The sequence below is a fragment of the Melanotaenia boesemani genome, chromosome 20 (genome assembly GCF_017639745.1).
Source record: "Melanotaenia boesemani isolate fMelBoe1 chromosome 20, fMelBoe1.pri, whole genome shotgun sequence".
NCBI lineage: Eukaryota > Metazoa > Chordata > Actinopteri > Atheriniformes > Melanotaeniidae > Melanotaenia > Melanotaenia boesemani.
This window is the reverse complement of record NC_055701.1, coordinates 6,152,750-6,166,959: the sequence shown is the minus strand read 5'-3', so window position 1 is coordinate 6,166,959 and position 14,210 is coordinate 6,152,750. Positions and strand designations below refer to the sequence as shown.

General features: G+C 39.5%; 2 protein-coding genes across 2 annotated transcripts; both read right to left on the bottom strand.

Moving 5' to 3' along the window:
* Positions 1-1,246: 1,246 nt before the first annotated feature.
* LOC121630814 (b(0,+)-type amino acid transporter 1-like) lies at positions 1,247-7,940 on the bottom strand. The gene is made up of 6 exons (XM_041971316.1): positions 7,078-7,940; positions 5,681-5,814; positions 3,605-3,734; positions 3,387-3,511; positions 2,723-2,810; positions 1,247-2,626 (listed from the first exon to the last, which is right to left on the bottom strand). Exons 1-6 carry the CDS (start codon positions 7,792-7,794, stop codon positions 2,396-2,398), a joined length of 1,425 nt encoding a protein of 474 aa, XP_041827250.1. The 5' UTR covers positions 7,795-7,940; the 3' UTR covers positions 1,247-2,395.
* A 39-nt stretch (positions 7,941-7,979) lies between these two features.
* On the bottom strand, positions 7,980-11,134 carry LOC121631568 (b(0,+)-type amino acid transporter 1-like). The gene is made up of 2 exons (XM_041972576.1): positions 10,433-11,134; positions 7,980-8,756 (listed from the first exon to the last, which is right to left on the bottom strand). Exons 1-2 carry the CDS (start codon positions 11,132-11,134, stop codon positions 7,980-7,982), a joined length of 1,479 nt encoding a protein of 492 aa, XP_041828510.1.
* Positions 11,135-14,210: the final 3,076 nt, after the last annotated feature.

The following is a 14,210-nucleotide window of genomic DNA, read 5'->3' as shown; positions in this document are numbered from 1 at the left end:
AGCTTTAACTGGCAGATGGCTTCAGACTACTTTGGTATACAGAGGAGTTCCTGGTTGGCTTGATGAGTACAAGGTGTTGTAATGGAAATCTTATTTTATTCAGAACAGCATGAACTCAGAAACAACAGGACAGCTTTGCATGGAAGAACACCATGTGCCAAACTACTAGCTCACAAATGTAGTGTTCTCATGCACGAGATAATGGTTTCTCCCCCTCCCGTGTATAACATTGTTCCATGCTTTGTGGATAAAAAGTTATTCATTCTGATGTCCTCTGACTCTGTGATCTATTCTTATAGATAAGATTTTATTAAAGCCCATGTTTAGATCATTCTCATCAAGACTCTTAGTAAATTATTTCTACCACAGTGTTCATGTCCTATGGCTGCAAAACAAGCCCAAATCATCAACCCTCCACCACTGTGCTCAACAGTGGAGAAAACCAAGTAGCTGTTTGGTTTTCTCCAAACATCTCCACTTTGATATGTCCAAAGGAGATTGTTCAAGAAGTGATGCAGCTTTGGATTTCCAGAGGAGAGAATAGACAGCAGGTAAAGCCATGACATGAGCACCTGGGCCCTAATTAATCAAACTTTCATTGAAAATGCTGTCATGTGCTTAAGTACAAAGAAAAAAAAGTATTTATCAAACAGGAAGAAAGAACAGTTGATAACTCCCATATGTTCCAAACCAACTTGCACATTCATTGTAATTTGCTTTGACAAACATCCTTAATACACAGTAGCATTATGCCCCTTTAGAAACCACACAGAAATAGTTTATCCTTTCTGGAGCAATGGAGAGAAGAAGGGAAAAAAGGAATTACCTTCTCTGCTGACTGAAGCCAACCAAGTCATTCCAGTCATCCTAACATTTATTGATAATTTTTTCATGCAATAAGCAAAACACTGTGCTTTACACAGATAAAAATATATTTGAAACACACTCATAAAAATGCAAGAGCGGAAAATAATTAAACAATAGAAATAAATATGATTTAACGAAACACTCATATGGTACACTGCGTTCAGAAAAGAAAAAGAAAAGTAATCTAACAAAGACAACAAAAACTATGAAATGCTGCCTGGTTAAATATTAATGTCGATACCAAAAAATCATGTCAAGCACACTGATAAGGTTTATCTACTACTGGAGGCGTAATCACAGATACAGTGCTTTCCCATTTGATTTCAGATCGGTGTTAATTTATTTATCTAATGAAACATTTTTTTAGCCCAGAGAAATGAAAGGAATCAACAAAGATGGCATAATCCAACTCGGTGATGACTGAGAAGTGCTAAGTTTGTCTGCCATCCCACATCAGTAACAAAAACCAACTTGGATATGCGAAACACTACATACATCCAGCAGGATCTTTTTTGGGACATGGAAGCCACTCTGTGCTCTCACTAAGCACATCAATGCTCTGCTTGAAGTTGCACTCGCTGTGGTGGACATAGGATGCAAAATCTTCTAACAATAGGCCAGCCATGATAAGTTTTCAGTCCCCCGTCTGTCACAGGTGTTTTTTTTTTCTTTCTTTCTTTTTTGTAAGTTTTGACATAATCTCGGCCAAGGTTACTCCGTTCAGTCCTGCGAGGGCCACAATCCAGCAGGTTTTCCATACTTCAACATGCCTGAACTTGATAGCCTGTTAGATCTATTTAATTTGATTCAGGTATGTTGAAGCTCCTCAACCTCAATAAACAAGATACTTCTGTTTCAAATTAATCTAGCTGGAAAAACAAAGTCCTCCTCAGGTGTTGGGGGACCAGAAGTGGACTATTGGAACAAAAGAGTCAAGAATATCACACTATTTGAATGGTGCTAAACCAGCAACCCCACTTTGCAGGAAATGTTTGCAGAGGACAATTTGAAATCCCAAATCTAAACTAACAAAAATAAACTTCTAACTTTGCTGGAATTAATGCAACACAACAAACCTGCTGGGACCATCACACAGACAAATAAGCTGATGTTAGCAATCTGATGAGTTGCTAATTTGATTAAAGTAACATTAAAATGCATCTGGAAAAGATGCATTTTAATGTAGAGGATGTAGTATTGTGACATTTTTCTTCCTACTGTATTTGTCCAGTACTTCAGAATTATAGATTCTAGTTGTCCTTCAAGAAGAAATATATTCTATATTTACAAAATAGAGCTGGAGTTTTTATTTATAATTCATTTAAAACAAAAGTCCACAACTAGAAAAATCTTACATTAAAAAATGTAATTCAAAATAAAGTCATTTTTATACATATTCTCTGATTTGAATTAGATTAAAAAGCTTCTTAAAAATGCATAGGTGCAATATATTTGTGATGGTTTTAGGAGTGTTTTCCAGCAGATGATGTGTACCTGCACCCCTTTGAAGGTCTTACAAACCTGTGTGTCACAGGTTTTTGTCTGCTGGGGCGACTTCTAAGAACAGCTGCAGGAACACCGTCACCTTGGTCAACAGTCCCGGGCAAAGCTTGAAATGGATGAATGGTACGTAGATTATAGCCCCACTTAAAATAAATAAAGCCACATAAAGATATTCAATCTGGGGATCATCTATGATGGGTGCCAGCACAAGAAAAATAGCCACAAGAAGGACAAGTATGGGGAGGACTATGGGAACCTGTGAAAAGAGGACAAGACATTCGTATCAAGAATCCCATAAGAAATATATATATTAAAAAAAAAAAAAAACAGGAAAATGGTGTGTAACACTGACGCTGTATGGTCTGGGGAGCTCTGGCTTCTTGATTTTGAGGTAAATGAGCCCAGACAGGGTGATGCCGTAGAAAAACCAAGCTGTGAAACTGACAACAGCAATGAAGAAAACATTTAGACAAACACCAAAAGACTGTGTTGCATTTAAGAAAATATATAAACTTTACACAAAAAGTAAAGAAATTTGAATTTGGTTGATTATTTCTTTATTGTAACAGTGCTTAATGGCAACAAATCTTACAAAATTGGAAAGCCTGTTTATTTCTTTTATAAATGGAGCCACATTTGTAAGGACAGCCCATTTGTTGTGGGACAGCATCCCATTCTTCAACCAGCCTCTGTTGCAAGTCCCACACCATGACACTTCCTCCACCAAAAGCTGTTATCCAATTGGTGCAGAGCCTCCTCCACAACCATTAACCACACATTAGAAATCATATTGCACAATACCCATTTGGGGTAATATTAAAAGAACTTCAGAAATAAAAAAGAATAAAAGAAATGTTTTGCATGACCTCTACAGCCCTAACAGAGATATTGCCCAATACATGCGGCCATAAAAGGCACTTTTTAAAATGATTTAAATGAATAAGATTTATTGCATCAAAGAAATAATTCACCAAACATAAATTTAATCTAAACACAAGTTTAGATGCAAATTTTACCTTAAGTAGTTGACAATACTTTGAAAGTCTCCGGGGATCAGCACCACCAAAGAGACCAGCGTGATGAAGATCAGCGCTGGAGATGGCGTCAGCCGGTGGACGTGGGCCATGGACAGAATGTCAGGCTGCAAAACAAACACTAGTCTGAGTTAAAAAACCTTTTGATAGCTTTACTCTAAAGAACTATATAAGCTTCAGTGAGGTAGTGAGACTGTTACCATGTGGCCTTCCCTGGCAGCAACAAAGCACACACGACCCCCGCTAAAGAACATCCCATTTAAGGAACCAAAAGCAGACAAGGCTGCAGCCACCGACATGATCCATCCCCAGCTGCCTAACACCTTATTCCTGTAGAAACACCATCATTCAAAATATTTTGTTAATAGTAAAAAAGAGCTTTGTTAATTATACTGAAATTTCTTCCAGATCGAAGAGGTCAAACACATCCAAACATGATCATTTATAAAAGTTAGATATCTTTCTTGACATTTTAAAGCAGCATTTTAATAATTTATTTAACATTTCTCATGAGAGAAAAATCGCTCTTCCATGGAAATAATTTCATCAAGAAATCTTAACCCACATTTCCTGCTCATTAAAGTTACAGGATGTCTGTAAGGGTCTTTTTGGGACACCTTTTTCAAACTGATTTGCAACATTTCAAGATGATTTAAATCAGGACCTAAACCTAAATTCTTTTGTTTTAAAGAAAATAAATAAGTTTATTTTATGCAGATAGGAAATACTCAGGAGACATCCAGGTAAAATGAAAAGAAAGAAAAAATTGCTTAGTATATGTGTACTGTTACTGTAAACTGGCTGTTTAGATAATATTTTCCCAAAAGACCTGGTCTAAAAGATCATCACTGACAAACTAGTTGTAATCCATTCTGGTTCTTCTTGGATAGAAAGAATATTTCCTGTTTATTTCCATTGCAGTTCAATTACATGCAGACGCTTTCTGGTTGTGGACCCCTGCACTCAGACATGAACAGCTGCAGAGGTACTTGCAGATTTAAGGTTGCTTTTTGCACCAGGCACTTTTTCTTTCTGAGATGAATTTGCTGAGATTACCTGTCCTGGATTGCCCTGCAGAACATCGGGATTCTCGTGAGATTTGCGAGAGAATTCATCTTGGTATACTCCAAGCTATCTTATCCGTGTTTGTGAATGTGGTGGCTCAGGCCCTGCATTGGTAAAAATGTTTAACGCAATACTTTTTGCCTTACAGACACGAACATTTAATATTATCAATTTTAATTTTACCTTTTATTAATGTTATGGGCTGCACACTCGGCAGCAAAAGAAGGTTAAATGCATTTTGTTTCTTGATTTTTGAGTTGTGTCGAAAAAGTCTTTTCCTTGTGGAAGAAAGGTGTAATTAAGGACAGAGGAGTCTTAAATCTGAGTGCTGGCTCATCAGGGCCTACTATATGCCGCCGGATTATGGGTAAGTTTTTCAGGTTTAGTTGAGTCTTGGTAGCCTTTTTGTTTCCCCCAGTGTGTGTGGTTTGACCCACCCACTATATGAGTTACTCTTGAGTGTCATGGAGTTTGGTCAGTTTTCTTCAGCTGAGTTTGATTTGTTTGTTAAGTCACACTTTTGAGTATAATTATATTTAGTTGGCCTCTTTTTTAGGTTGGCTTGTTGATTCATTCTTTTAAAACTTTGCATACATTTTTGAAGTTTTGGGCCAATTACTGTCCTTTGTACTAGTACTATTATGAGACAGTTATCACTTGTATCTACAATTCACTGAGTGGTTAACTTTTCCTAGAAACTTTTAAAAATGCTTCATCCAGTCATCAAGTGGATTTTTTCTGAACATTTTTCATGGAGGACTTCCTGAATTGTTCTGTGAAACATGTCTTTTGGGGCATTGGGTTAAATCCTGGATAAAATGTTTAAAATCTGCTAAACTTGTAATTGATTTTCTTTGCTAATGTACTCAAAGATTAACTTTAAATCCTTGTAAGATATTTGTAAATAAACAAGAAACTTCACATCAAACAGCAGACCATAGATGTCAAAGATCAGCAACTAATCACGGACCATTGATTTTGATTTTATGAAGATGAATGTTATATATTCACCATAAATGTCAGCTACTTAAATTTAAAATAAGGCATCCCCGATTTGTATTATTACTTACAGCTTTAAAAATGACCAAATATGTTAAAAATAGATATAACCTCTACTTTTTCTCCTATTAAAGGTAGAATTAAAAGATCTTTTCAGACTGAAACCAAACATCAATCTGCTCCATGCCATCTTTTGTCGGGTGTGTCCTTACCCCCAGGTAACTGCTACAGCGCTGGAGGACATGAGCTCGTTAGGTGTCATTACTGTCAGATAGCTCACATTCACCAGCAGATACAAGCCAGTCACCAGAGAAATGGCTATTAACAGAGCTCTGGGAAGATTCACCTGTAAAAAGACAAAACAAAACAGAAATCCCAATGCATGAACTGTAAGCTGCAAGCCACTGCTCTTTACCCAAATTTTCTTTGTGCAAAAACAGTCATATTTGGCATTATTGTAGTTTCTGGAATCAACATATGTACAAATAAATTAATAATTATTTTTGTTTTCCCAAACAGTCATCTGTTACCATCTTCTTGTTTTGTTTTTAAATATATAAAACAGAAATTTTGCAATGGTATGGTAACCAAACCTTTTAATAGTTGAATAATGATGACTTAAATCAGGGGTGTCCAAAGTTGGTCCTCGAGGGCCGCTGTCCTGCAGATTTTCCAATGTTTCCTGCTTCAACACACCTGACTCAAATGAAATAGATCCAACAGCCTATTAAGTTTTGCACAATGACTCATCAAAAACCTGCAGGATTGTGGCTCTTGAGGACCGGAGCTGGACACCCCTGACTTAAATAATAATGCCAGTGTACTTTAGCTGTAATACTCCTCAAAAGTAGAAATGTTTTAGCTTTTTTCCCATTTTCCTGGAAGTGATTTCATGATGTTTTGATTTTTTTTTCAGTCTCCAGTTCAAGTATATTACTTTATTTTGTTCCAGAGGCACAGCATTCAACACCAGAGCTCTAAAACTTTGTAATGAGCTGCCTGAAGAAAACAGATGACCAGAAACAAATGCAGGATTCACAAGGGACAGGTGGACGTAAGAATAAAAATGTTGTAATACAAAAAAATACACTGCAAAAGCAGGGAGTACAGAACTAAACAAAGACTAAATTAAAACAGCTGACTGAAGATTAACATAACTCAACTGACACAACTCAAGTGACAAAGCATGACAAAAACAGCGATCACACACAATGAACTGGCAAAGGAAGAAGAACAACTGAGAGCTTAATTACTGAAGGACTAAATTACAAACAAGAAGTGGGTGTGATAGACCAGGACTAGAAGACGTTAACAGGAAATAAAACAAACAGATAAGACAAGGGAAACAACTAAAACAAAACAAGACAGAGGACTCAAAAACAAGACCGGAAACTAAAGATAATTAGGAAAAAAATTAATTAAAAAAACAACCAAACTTTTCATCAGTCCTCCTGAAACTTTTGACACTTCGATCACGAGTTCTGTGCAGTCAATCAATAGTGAAATGAGCATTTAAAGCTCATAAAGTTGTGACATTACACAACAGTAAAACCTCTCACATTTGTCCTGCACGGCCCCTTATAGGTGACTCAAGAGATTGTAGCCTCACCTCTGGTCTTTTAAGCTCCTCGGTGACACAATTCAAATTGAACCAGCCACCGTAAGCCCAGAGTCCTTGAAAAAACGCCATTCCCAAACCACTTGCAGAATAGTGAGTCCCTTTAAAGGAATTCTCAACTTTCAAGTTTTCCACAATCACATTGTTTCCTTGAATGATCTCCACCAGCCCACCAATAACAATGACTGTTAAAGCTACAACTTGGGCCACTAAGAAGACCACTTGGACTCTGACAGCTAGGCGGACATTCAGGATGTTGACTGTGGCAACGATCAGGATGGCGACAGCCGCAGTGCACTTCACAGCCAGCTGAGGAGGCTGGCAGCCAGGGTAAAAAGGTGCCATGGCATATTCTGCAATGCTGATTCCCATCGCAGCAGCGCCGAAAGGCTTCACAACCAGGATAAAAGTGACTGCTGCAAAGAAAGCAGGGCATGAGCCATAGATCCTCAGTATGTAGATGAATTCTCCGCCGGATTCAGGAATGATGGTCCCCAGCTCGACGTAGGAAAGGGCTGCAAGCATTGCCACAACTCCTGCGACAGCCCAGATCACCAGACTGGCGCCAGGGCTTCCCACATAGGAGAGAACAAACTGAGGGGACATGAATATACCAGACCCGATCATGGTTCCAGAAACTAGTGCTACACCTCCAACCAGTCCAATAGCCCGCTTCATTTGCAGGGGTTCACGTCCTTTGTTCACCATGATGACCAAATTTTACTGAGCAGAATCCAAAAGATAAAAAATATTCAGACCAGCTGTCTTACTGCAAATGGTCTGAGAGCAGGAGGAACCCTGACTTTAAAATGAACTAATCTGTGATTGTAAATGATTTGACATTCAGCTGTTGATTATAAACTCACATTGCGTAAGCGTTTATCTAGTTGTTGTTATTGGATCTGACAGTGGAAGTGTTGTGATTCAGACGCAATCACTTCTACTCTCTTTTCCATTTGAAAGTTTATCAACAAGTCTGACAGTCTTACTTCTGGACTTTTCAGCTCCTCGGTTAAATAATTCAGAGTGTTCCAGCCATCAAAACACCACAAGCCCTGATAGAAAGCAAGCCCAATGGAGCTGACACCAACATTAGTTCCTTCAAAGGAATCCTCAAAGTTGACAGTGTTGCCCTGGAAAAGCATCACGATTCCTCCCAGAATGATCGCTGCCAATGCCAGCACTTTCACGACCATGGTCGTTACCTGGATGGCGGTGGCCAGGTGGACGCTCAGACAGTTAATTACGCCCAGCACCAAGATCCCCCCTGCAGCCACAAATTTTAAAACCGGTTGTGGGACAGTGCAACCGACGTAGAAGGGAGCCACGACGTATTCAGCAAAGCTCAGAGCGATTCCTGTGGCGCTGGCAGGCCTCATGACAATGACGAAGCTGAAGACAAACATGAAGGACACAACTTTCCCTGCAGTCCTTAGCATGTAGATGTACTCCCCTCCAGACTCTGGAATGACCGTGCCCAGTTCAGCATAGCAGAGCCCCCCCAGCAAGGCTATCAGCCCACAGCAGGCCCATATAACAAGACTGGCCCCAGGGCTGCCGATTGTTTGCAGCACGTACTGGGGTGAAATGAAGATCCCAGATCCCATCATGGTCCCAGGAATGAAAGAAACGGCTCCTATTAGCCCCACATCCCTCTTCAGGTTGAGTTTCTGTTCCATTATAGCAGAGCTACGGATTCTGCTTCTGCTTTCACACCGAATAAAACACAGGCTTCACAATAGATAAACTATGGGTAACATTTTACAATACTGGACGCAAAATTTGCTTCGTTACTAGGGAACACCTTGGGGGCGAATCAGTAACTAATGGGTAGTTAACCAGTACTTACTGGTGACCACAAAGACCAGGCTTATTAGGGAACTACTGGTTAATTATTTGCTTCGTCACTAGCGAACGCCTTACTGGCGAATCAGTAAGTAATAAGTAGTTACCTATGGGGCGCCAAGTGTAAAAATTTAGTATAAAAGTTGTAGCTGACACATTTTTATTATTTATCTCACTTTTCTGACATTTAGCACATTTTTCCTACATTTAACATAACTTTTAACCACATGTATAATGGTCAAATAGAACATCTAAATCTAAATTTTAAATCTAAATCTAAATGTTATATCTAAACGTTAAATCTTATATTTAAATCTTAAATAATAAATTTAATGTTTAATCTAAATCTAAATGTTTAAATCTAAATCTAAATGTTATATGTTAAATCTAAATCTTTAAATCTAAATCTAAATGTTATATGTTAACTCTAAATGTTTAAATCTAAATCTAAATGTTATATGTTATGTCTAAATGTTAAATATTATATTTAAATCTTAAATAATATATCTAAATATTGAATATTACATCTAAAAGTTAAATCTTATATCTAAATGTTAAATCATATCTAAATCTAAATGTTTAACCTAAATGTTTCGAATATATGCTAATTAACCCCGCCCCTTTTAACCTCAACCAATACGCTAGTAGGGAAACACTCGCTCGCACGCACGCACACACACATACACAGGTGCTCCACACGTCTTTACTGTGAATGTCTTTCTGCATTTACGAGCTGCACTTCAAAGTACACTTCCAACCAACCGTTCATACCATTAATGGTAAGATGCATATATTTATTTTTAACTTTCTAAACAATAAGTGATGAACAAGTAAAGGTAAGATGACACAGCAGTACAAGAATATATAAATGGTACTGCTTTTCATCCTTACAAGGGCTTCCAAAACCACCAGGAAACAGGTTTTTGACTAAATGAGCTGTTCACTCAACGAGTCAGAGTAATCCAGAGTAAACAATAAATAAAGCAAAAGAGTTTACACAATTAACAAGCTTGGAGGTTAATATTTGTTTCTTCAACCATCTGCTCCCTCTTAAACAAGATTTTTTTTAAAGTTTAAGTAATCTCCAGGAATAGTTCTTCAGTCTTTTTGAAGGACATTTAATATTTTTAGTTTAATTTTGGCTCCCAAAGAAGCTGAATGAAATAATGCTTCATGCATCTCTGACGTCCTGTCTCAGGTCTGTGCTGGATTTTCTTTTCCCAACTTGAACATAAATTTAAGAGCCTATTTATATGCTTTAGACTGTCAGACAGCCTGGAGAACTATTACTGAAGACCATGTTGAAAGACTGCAGAAAATGTGGCACCTTGAAATTAAAAGGTAAAGAAATAAAGGATGGCTGAATATTTTTATAATATATGAGGAGAAAAGTAGTGGAAAATCTGTTTACAGCATTTACTACATTGACAGCAATGAGAAATCACTTTTCTACTAGTTTGTGTTGGTCTCTTTAGTGCTGCAGGTTAATCCTTTTACTTACCTCTGGTCGTTTCAGTTCTTCTGTCACATAATTCAGATTGTTCCAGCCATCATATGACCACAGCCCCTGGTAGAAAGCTATGCCAATTGGATTGATGCCCACGTTTGTGTTCTCAAATGCATCTTCAAAGCTTTCCGTTTGCCCTCTGACAAGCATCACCACCCCTCCTATTATGATGACAGCCAGGGCCACAACCTTGGCCACTATAAAAAACACTTGCACTGACATTGCAAAACGAACATTTAGGCAGTTTATGGTAGCCAGAACTAAAATCGCAGCTGCAGCCACAAACTTCACCAGCAGGACTGGAGGAGGACATTCTTCATAGAAAGGAGCAACAACATACTGAGCAAAACTCAGCGCGATGCCAGCAACACCAGCAGGTCTCACAAATAACACAGAGCTGAAGACTAACATGAAGGCAACAACTGGGCCTGAAGTCCTGAGGATGTAGATGTACTCTCCTCCTGATTCTTTTATAACAGTGCCCAGCTCAGCATAACAGAAAGACACCATTATCACCAGTAATCCACTGCAGGCCCACACCATCAAGCTTGCTCCAGGGCTGCCAATGGTGGAGATCACCGTCTGAGGGGACATGAAGATCCCAGACCCAATCATCGTCCCTCCAATGAGGGACACGGCTCCCATCAGCCCCACTTCACGTTTCAAATTGAGCTTCTGTGGTTTGTCGTCCATCATGACGGCTGACACGTTCAGTGGAGACAACACTGTAATTGTGTGGCCAAAGTCACTATTGCATCAACACATGGAGTGTCAAGTCAATCGACGACTATCAGAAACAAACTATGTAATCTTGACGCCCGAAAGAAGACGAAAAACTAGGACGTGTCATGTCAATATGTTAAAGGCGTATGTATCCCGTGAGGTTCTAGCTAATGCTGAACCTAAGTTGTCAAATACATCTGTCCCTGAGGTTCAGTGTGGTATTGTGATAGGAGATCCGGAAGTTGCTCCAGTGGAACGGCAGTGGTCAGAGGATCTTACTGCAAAACTCACCCCTCGGTTATGTAACTCCAAGATGTTGCAGAAACTACCGGTTACATTAGACCATCTCTCCAATAACCAAAGATCTGAGTTACTCGCGTTAGTTCACAAGTTCCCTCTGATATTTCAGGATATCCCTAGCCGTACCAATGTTATTGCACACGATATTGATGTAGGGAGTAACCGACCTGTCAAGCAGCATCCCTACCGTTGTAGTGTACCTAAGCGACAGATGATGAATCAGGAAACAGATTATTTGGTTTAGAACGGCTTCGCCCGACAAAGTAAAAGCCCATGGAGTTCACCATGTTTAGTTGAGAGGAAACCGGATGGATCGCCTCGATTTATAACGGATTACAAAAAAGTAAATGCTCTGACAGTAGTAGATGCGTACCCAATGCCGAGAGTGGATGATTGTGTGGATGCGGTTGGATCGGCTCAGTTTGTGACAAAGCTAGATCTGTTAAAAGGCTATTGGCAGGTCCCGTTGACAGATTGTGCTTCAGAGATCTCTGCGTTTGTAACCCCAGACAGTTTTCTGCAATATACGGTGATGGCCTTTGGAATGTGCAATGCTCCGGCAACGTTCCAACGTTTAGTCAATACCCTGTTTTCCGATCTTCCCTATTGTACTGCCTATCTGGACGATGTGGTAGTGTTTTCGGATACTTGGGAGGAGCATCTGTCAGCATTAGAAGAGATATTTTCGCGGTTGGAGAAAGCAACCTTAACGTTAAACCTTGCTAAATGCGAGTTTGGCAAAGCAACTGTCTCTTATCTTGGTAGACAAGTTGGACAAGACATGTTCGTCCTTTCGAAGCTAAAATAGAGGTCATTGATAAGTTCCCTCGCCCCGAAGATAGGAAATCACTCCGCCGTTTCTTGGGAATGACGGGGTACTACAGGAATTTCTGTAGGAATTTTGCTACGGTTGTCGCACCGTTAACAGCGTTGGTAAGCCCAAAACAACCATTTAAATGGACCGACGAATGCCAGCATGCATTCGCCAGCGCCAAGGCTCTTCTCAGACATGCACCAGTGCTCGCCGCCCCCGACCTAACAAGACCGTTTCAACTTGAAATAGATGCGAGTGCTGTAGGAGCGGGAGCTGTTCTTCTGCAAACTGACCACAACGGACTTGATCACCCCGTTGGGTTTTACTCGCGGAAGTTCAACCGGGCCCAGATGCATTATTCCACGATTGAGAAAGAGACGCTGTCGCTGTTGCTAGCTCTACAGCATTTTGCTGTGTACGTGGGCTCCTCGTCTGTGCCAACCACAGTATACACGGATCAAAACCCACTAACATTCCCATCCCGCATGTACAACCAAAATCAGAGACTTATGCGATGGGCTCTCATAGTCCAAGAATACGCCCTGGAAATTCGTCATAAAAAGGGTTGTGAAAATGTCTGTGCGGATGCACTGTCCCGTCTTGAGATGGACGGGGATGATGGTGACTGAACTGTGACCATGTGACAATGTTTGAAATGTGGGGGGGGACGTTTGAGGGACAATGGGGAATGAGGTTGGAGAATGAAATGCATGTATGTAGTAACTTTCTTTTGTGTTCCAGTATTTAGAAAAGAATGTTTGTGAAGAACTTGCATTTTAAGGGTGGGAGTGTCACGTCCCCTGGCCTCTGGCCTGGGTAGGTGTTTATGAGATGCTGCATAGCCTGCACCCTGCACCTGGCCTCGGAGACGTCCTCCTTCCTGGTGATTGGTCGCCTTCGGCTTCACCTTCCTTCGGAGGGGAGACATGCCTTCGACACCTTAGTGGACAACTCCTTCACCGCACTTCCTCCTCATCGGCCAACCAGCATGACGACTGGCTTATAAAAGGGAGGCGGCAAGTGCCTTGTTGGTTTGTAGGAGCATTAATCTTCCCTTTATTTAGATAGACACCGGAATAGGTTATTGTTGAATTGAGATTCTGCGCCCTCTTTTGTATATCTTGGTTTAGTGGACACCTTTTGTTTGTTTAAGAATATATTTGATTTGGTTTATATAAAAGCTCTGTTTAAGGAAGTGTAAGAGTAGTATTTTGGTTTGTGTGATATATTTGGATTTATAGTGGACTTTGTTTGGTTAAAGTATAAGAATATATTGCGTTTGGTTAATTCTTACCTTGAATGAGGACACCTTGTGTTAATTAGGATTTCTTTGCTTACCTTGGTTGTTTTGTAACCCTTGAACCTGTTTTGTATTGTAATAAATTATTGTACATACTTTAAGTTTTGTTCCATTTGATTTGTTACCGACCCGAATAACCCTAGCTTGAGTAGGGGTCGTAACATGGAGTTAATAATTATGTGGGTGGTTCATCCAACAGACAAGACTGTTTTGCTTAGTAATTAAATAAAAAAAAAAAAAAAAAAAAAGATCAACAGTCAGTTGTAGCTGCATGTTTTTGTTTGGCTTGTCAAATATGTATTACACCTGGGTGTGTTTGACTTACTCAGCCAACAGACTGTTTCATACTAGTTCTAAATTCTTCTAATTAAAATTCCTAAAATAATTTATCAAGAGAGTCCGGGTCTATGCAAGCCCATTACTACACAGTAGGCTAATGCTGCTGGCTAATATGCCAACTAAATGAGCAGGGATACACTAAAAACCTGCAGGACTGTGACCTTCACAGGACTGATTAAGTAGATCTGATCTACAGGATCTTTTCCCCTCCTTAAATAAGCTTCCATACAACACATTGTTTAATCTGAAGCTATTACAGCAGCATGTCTCTATCGAATCATGTCATAAAACTAAAA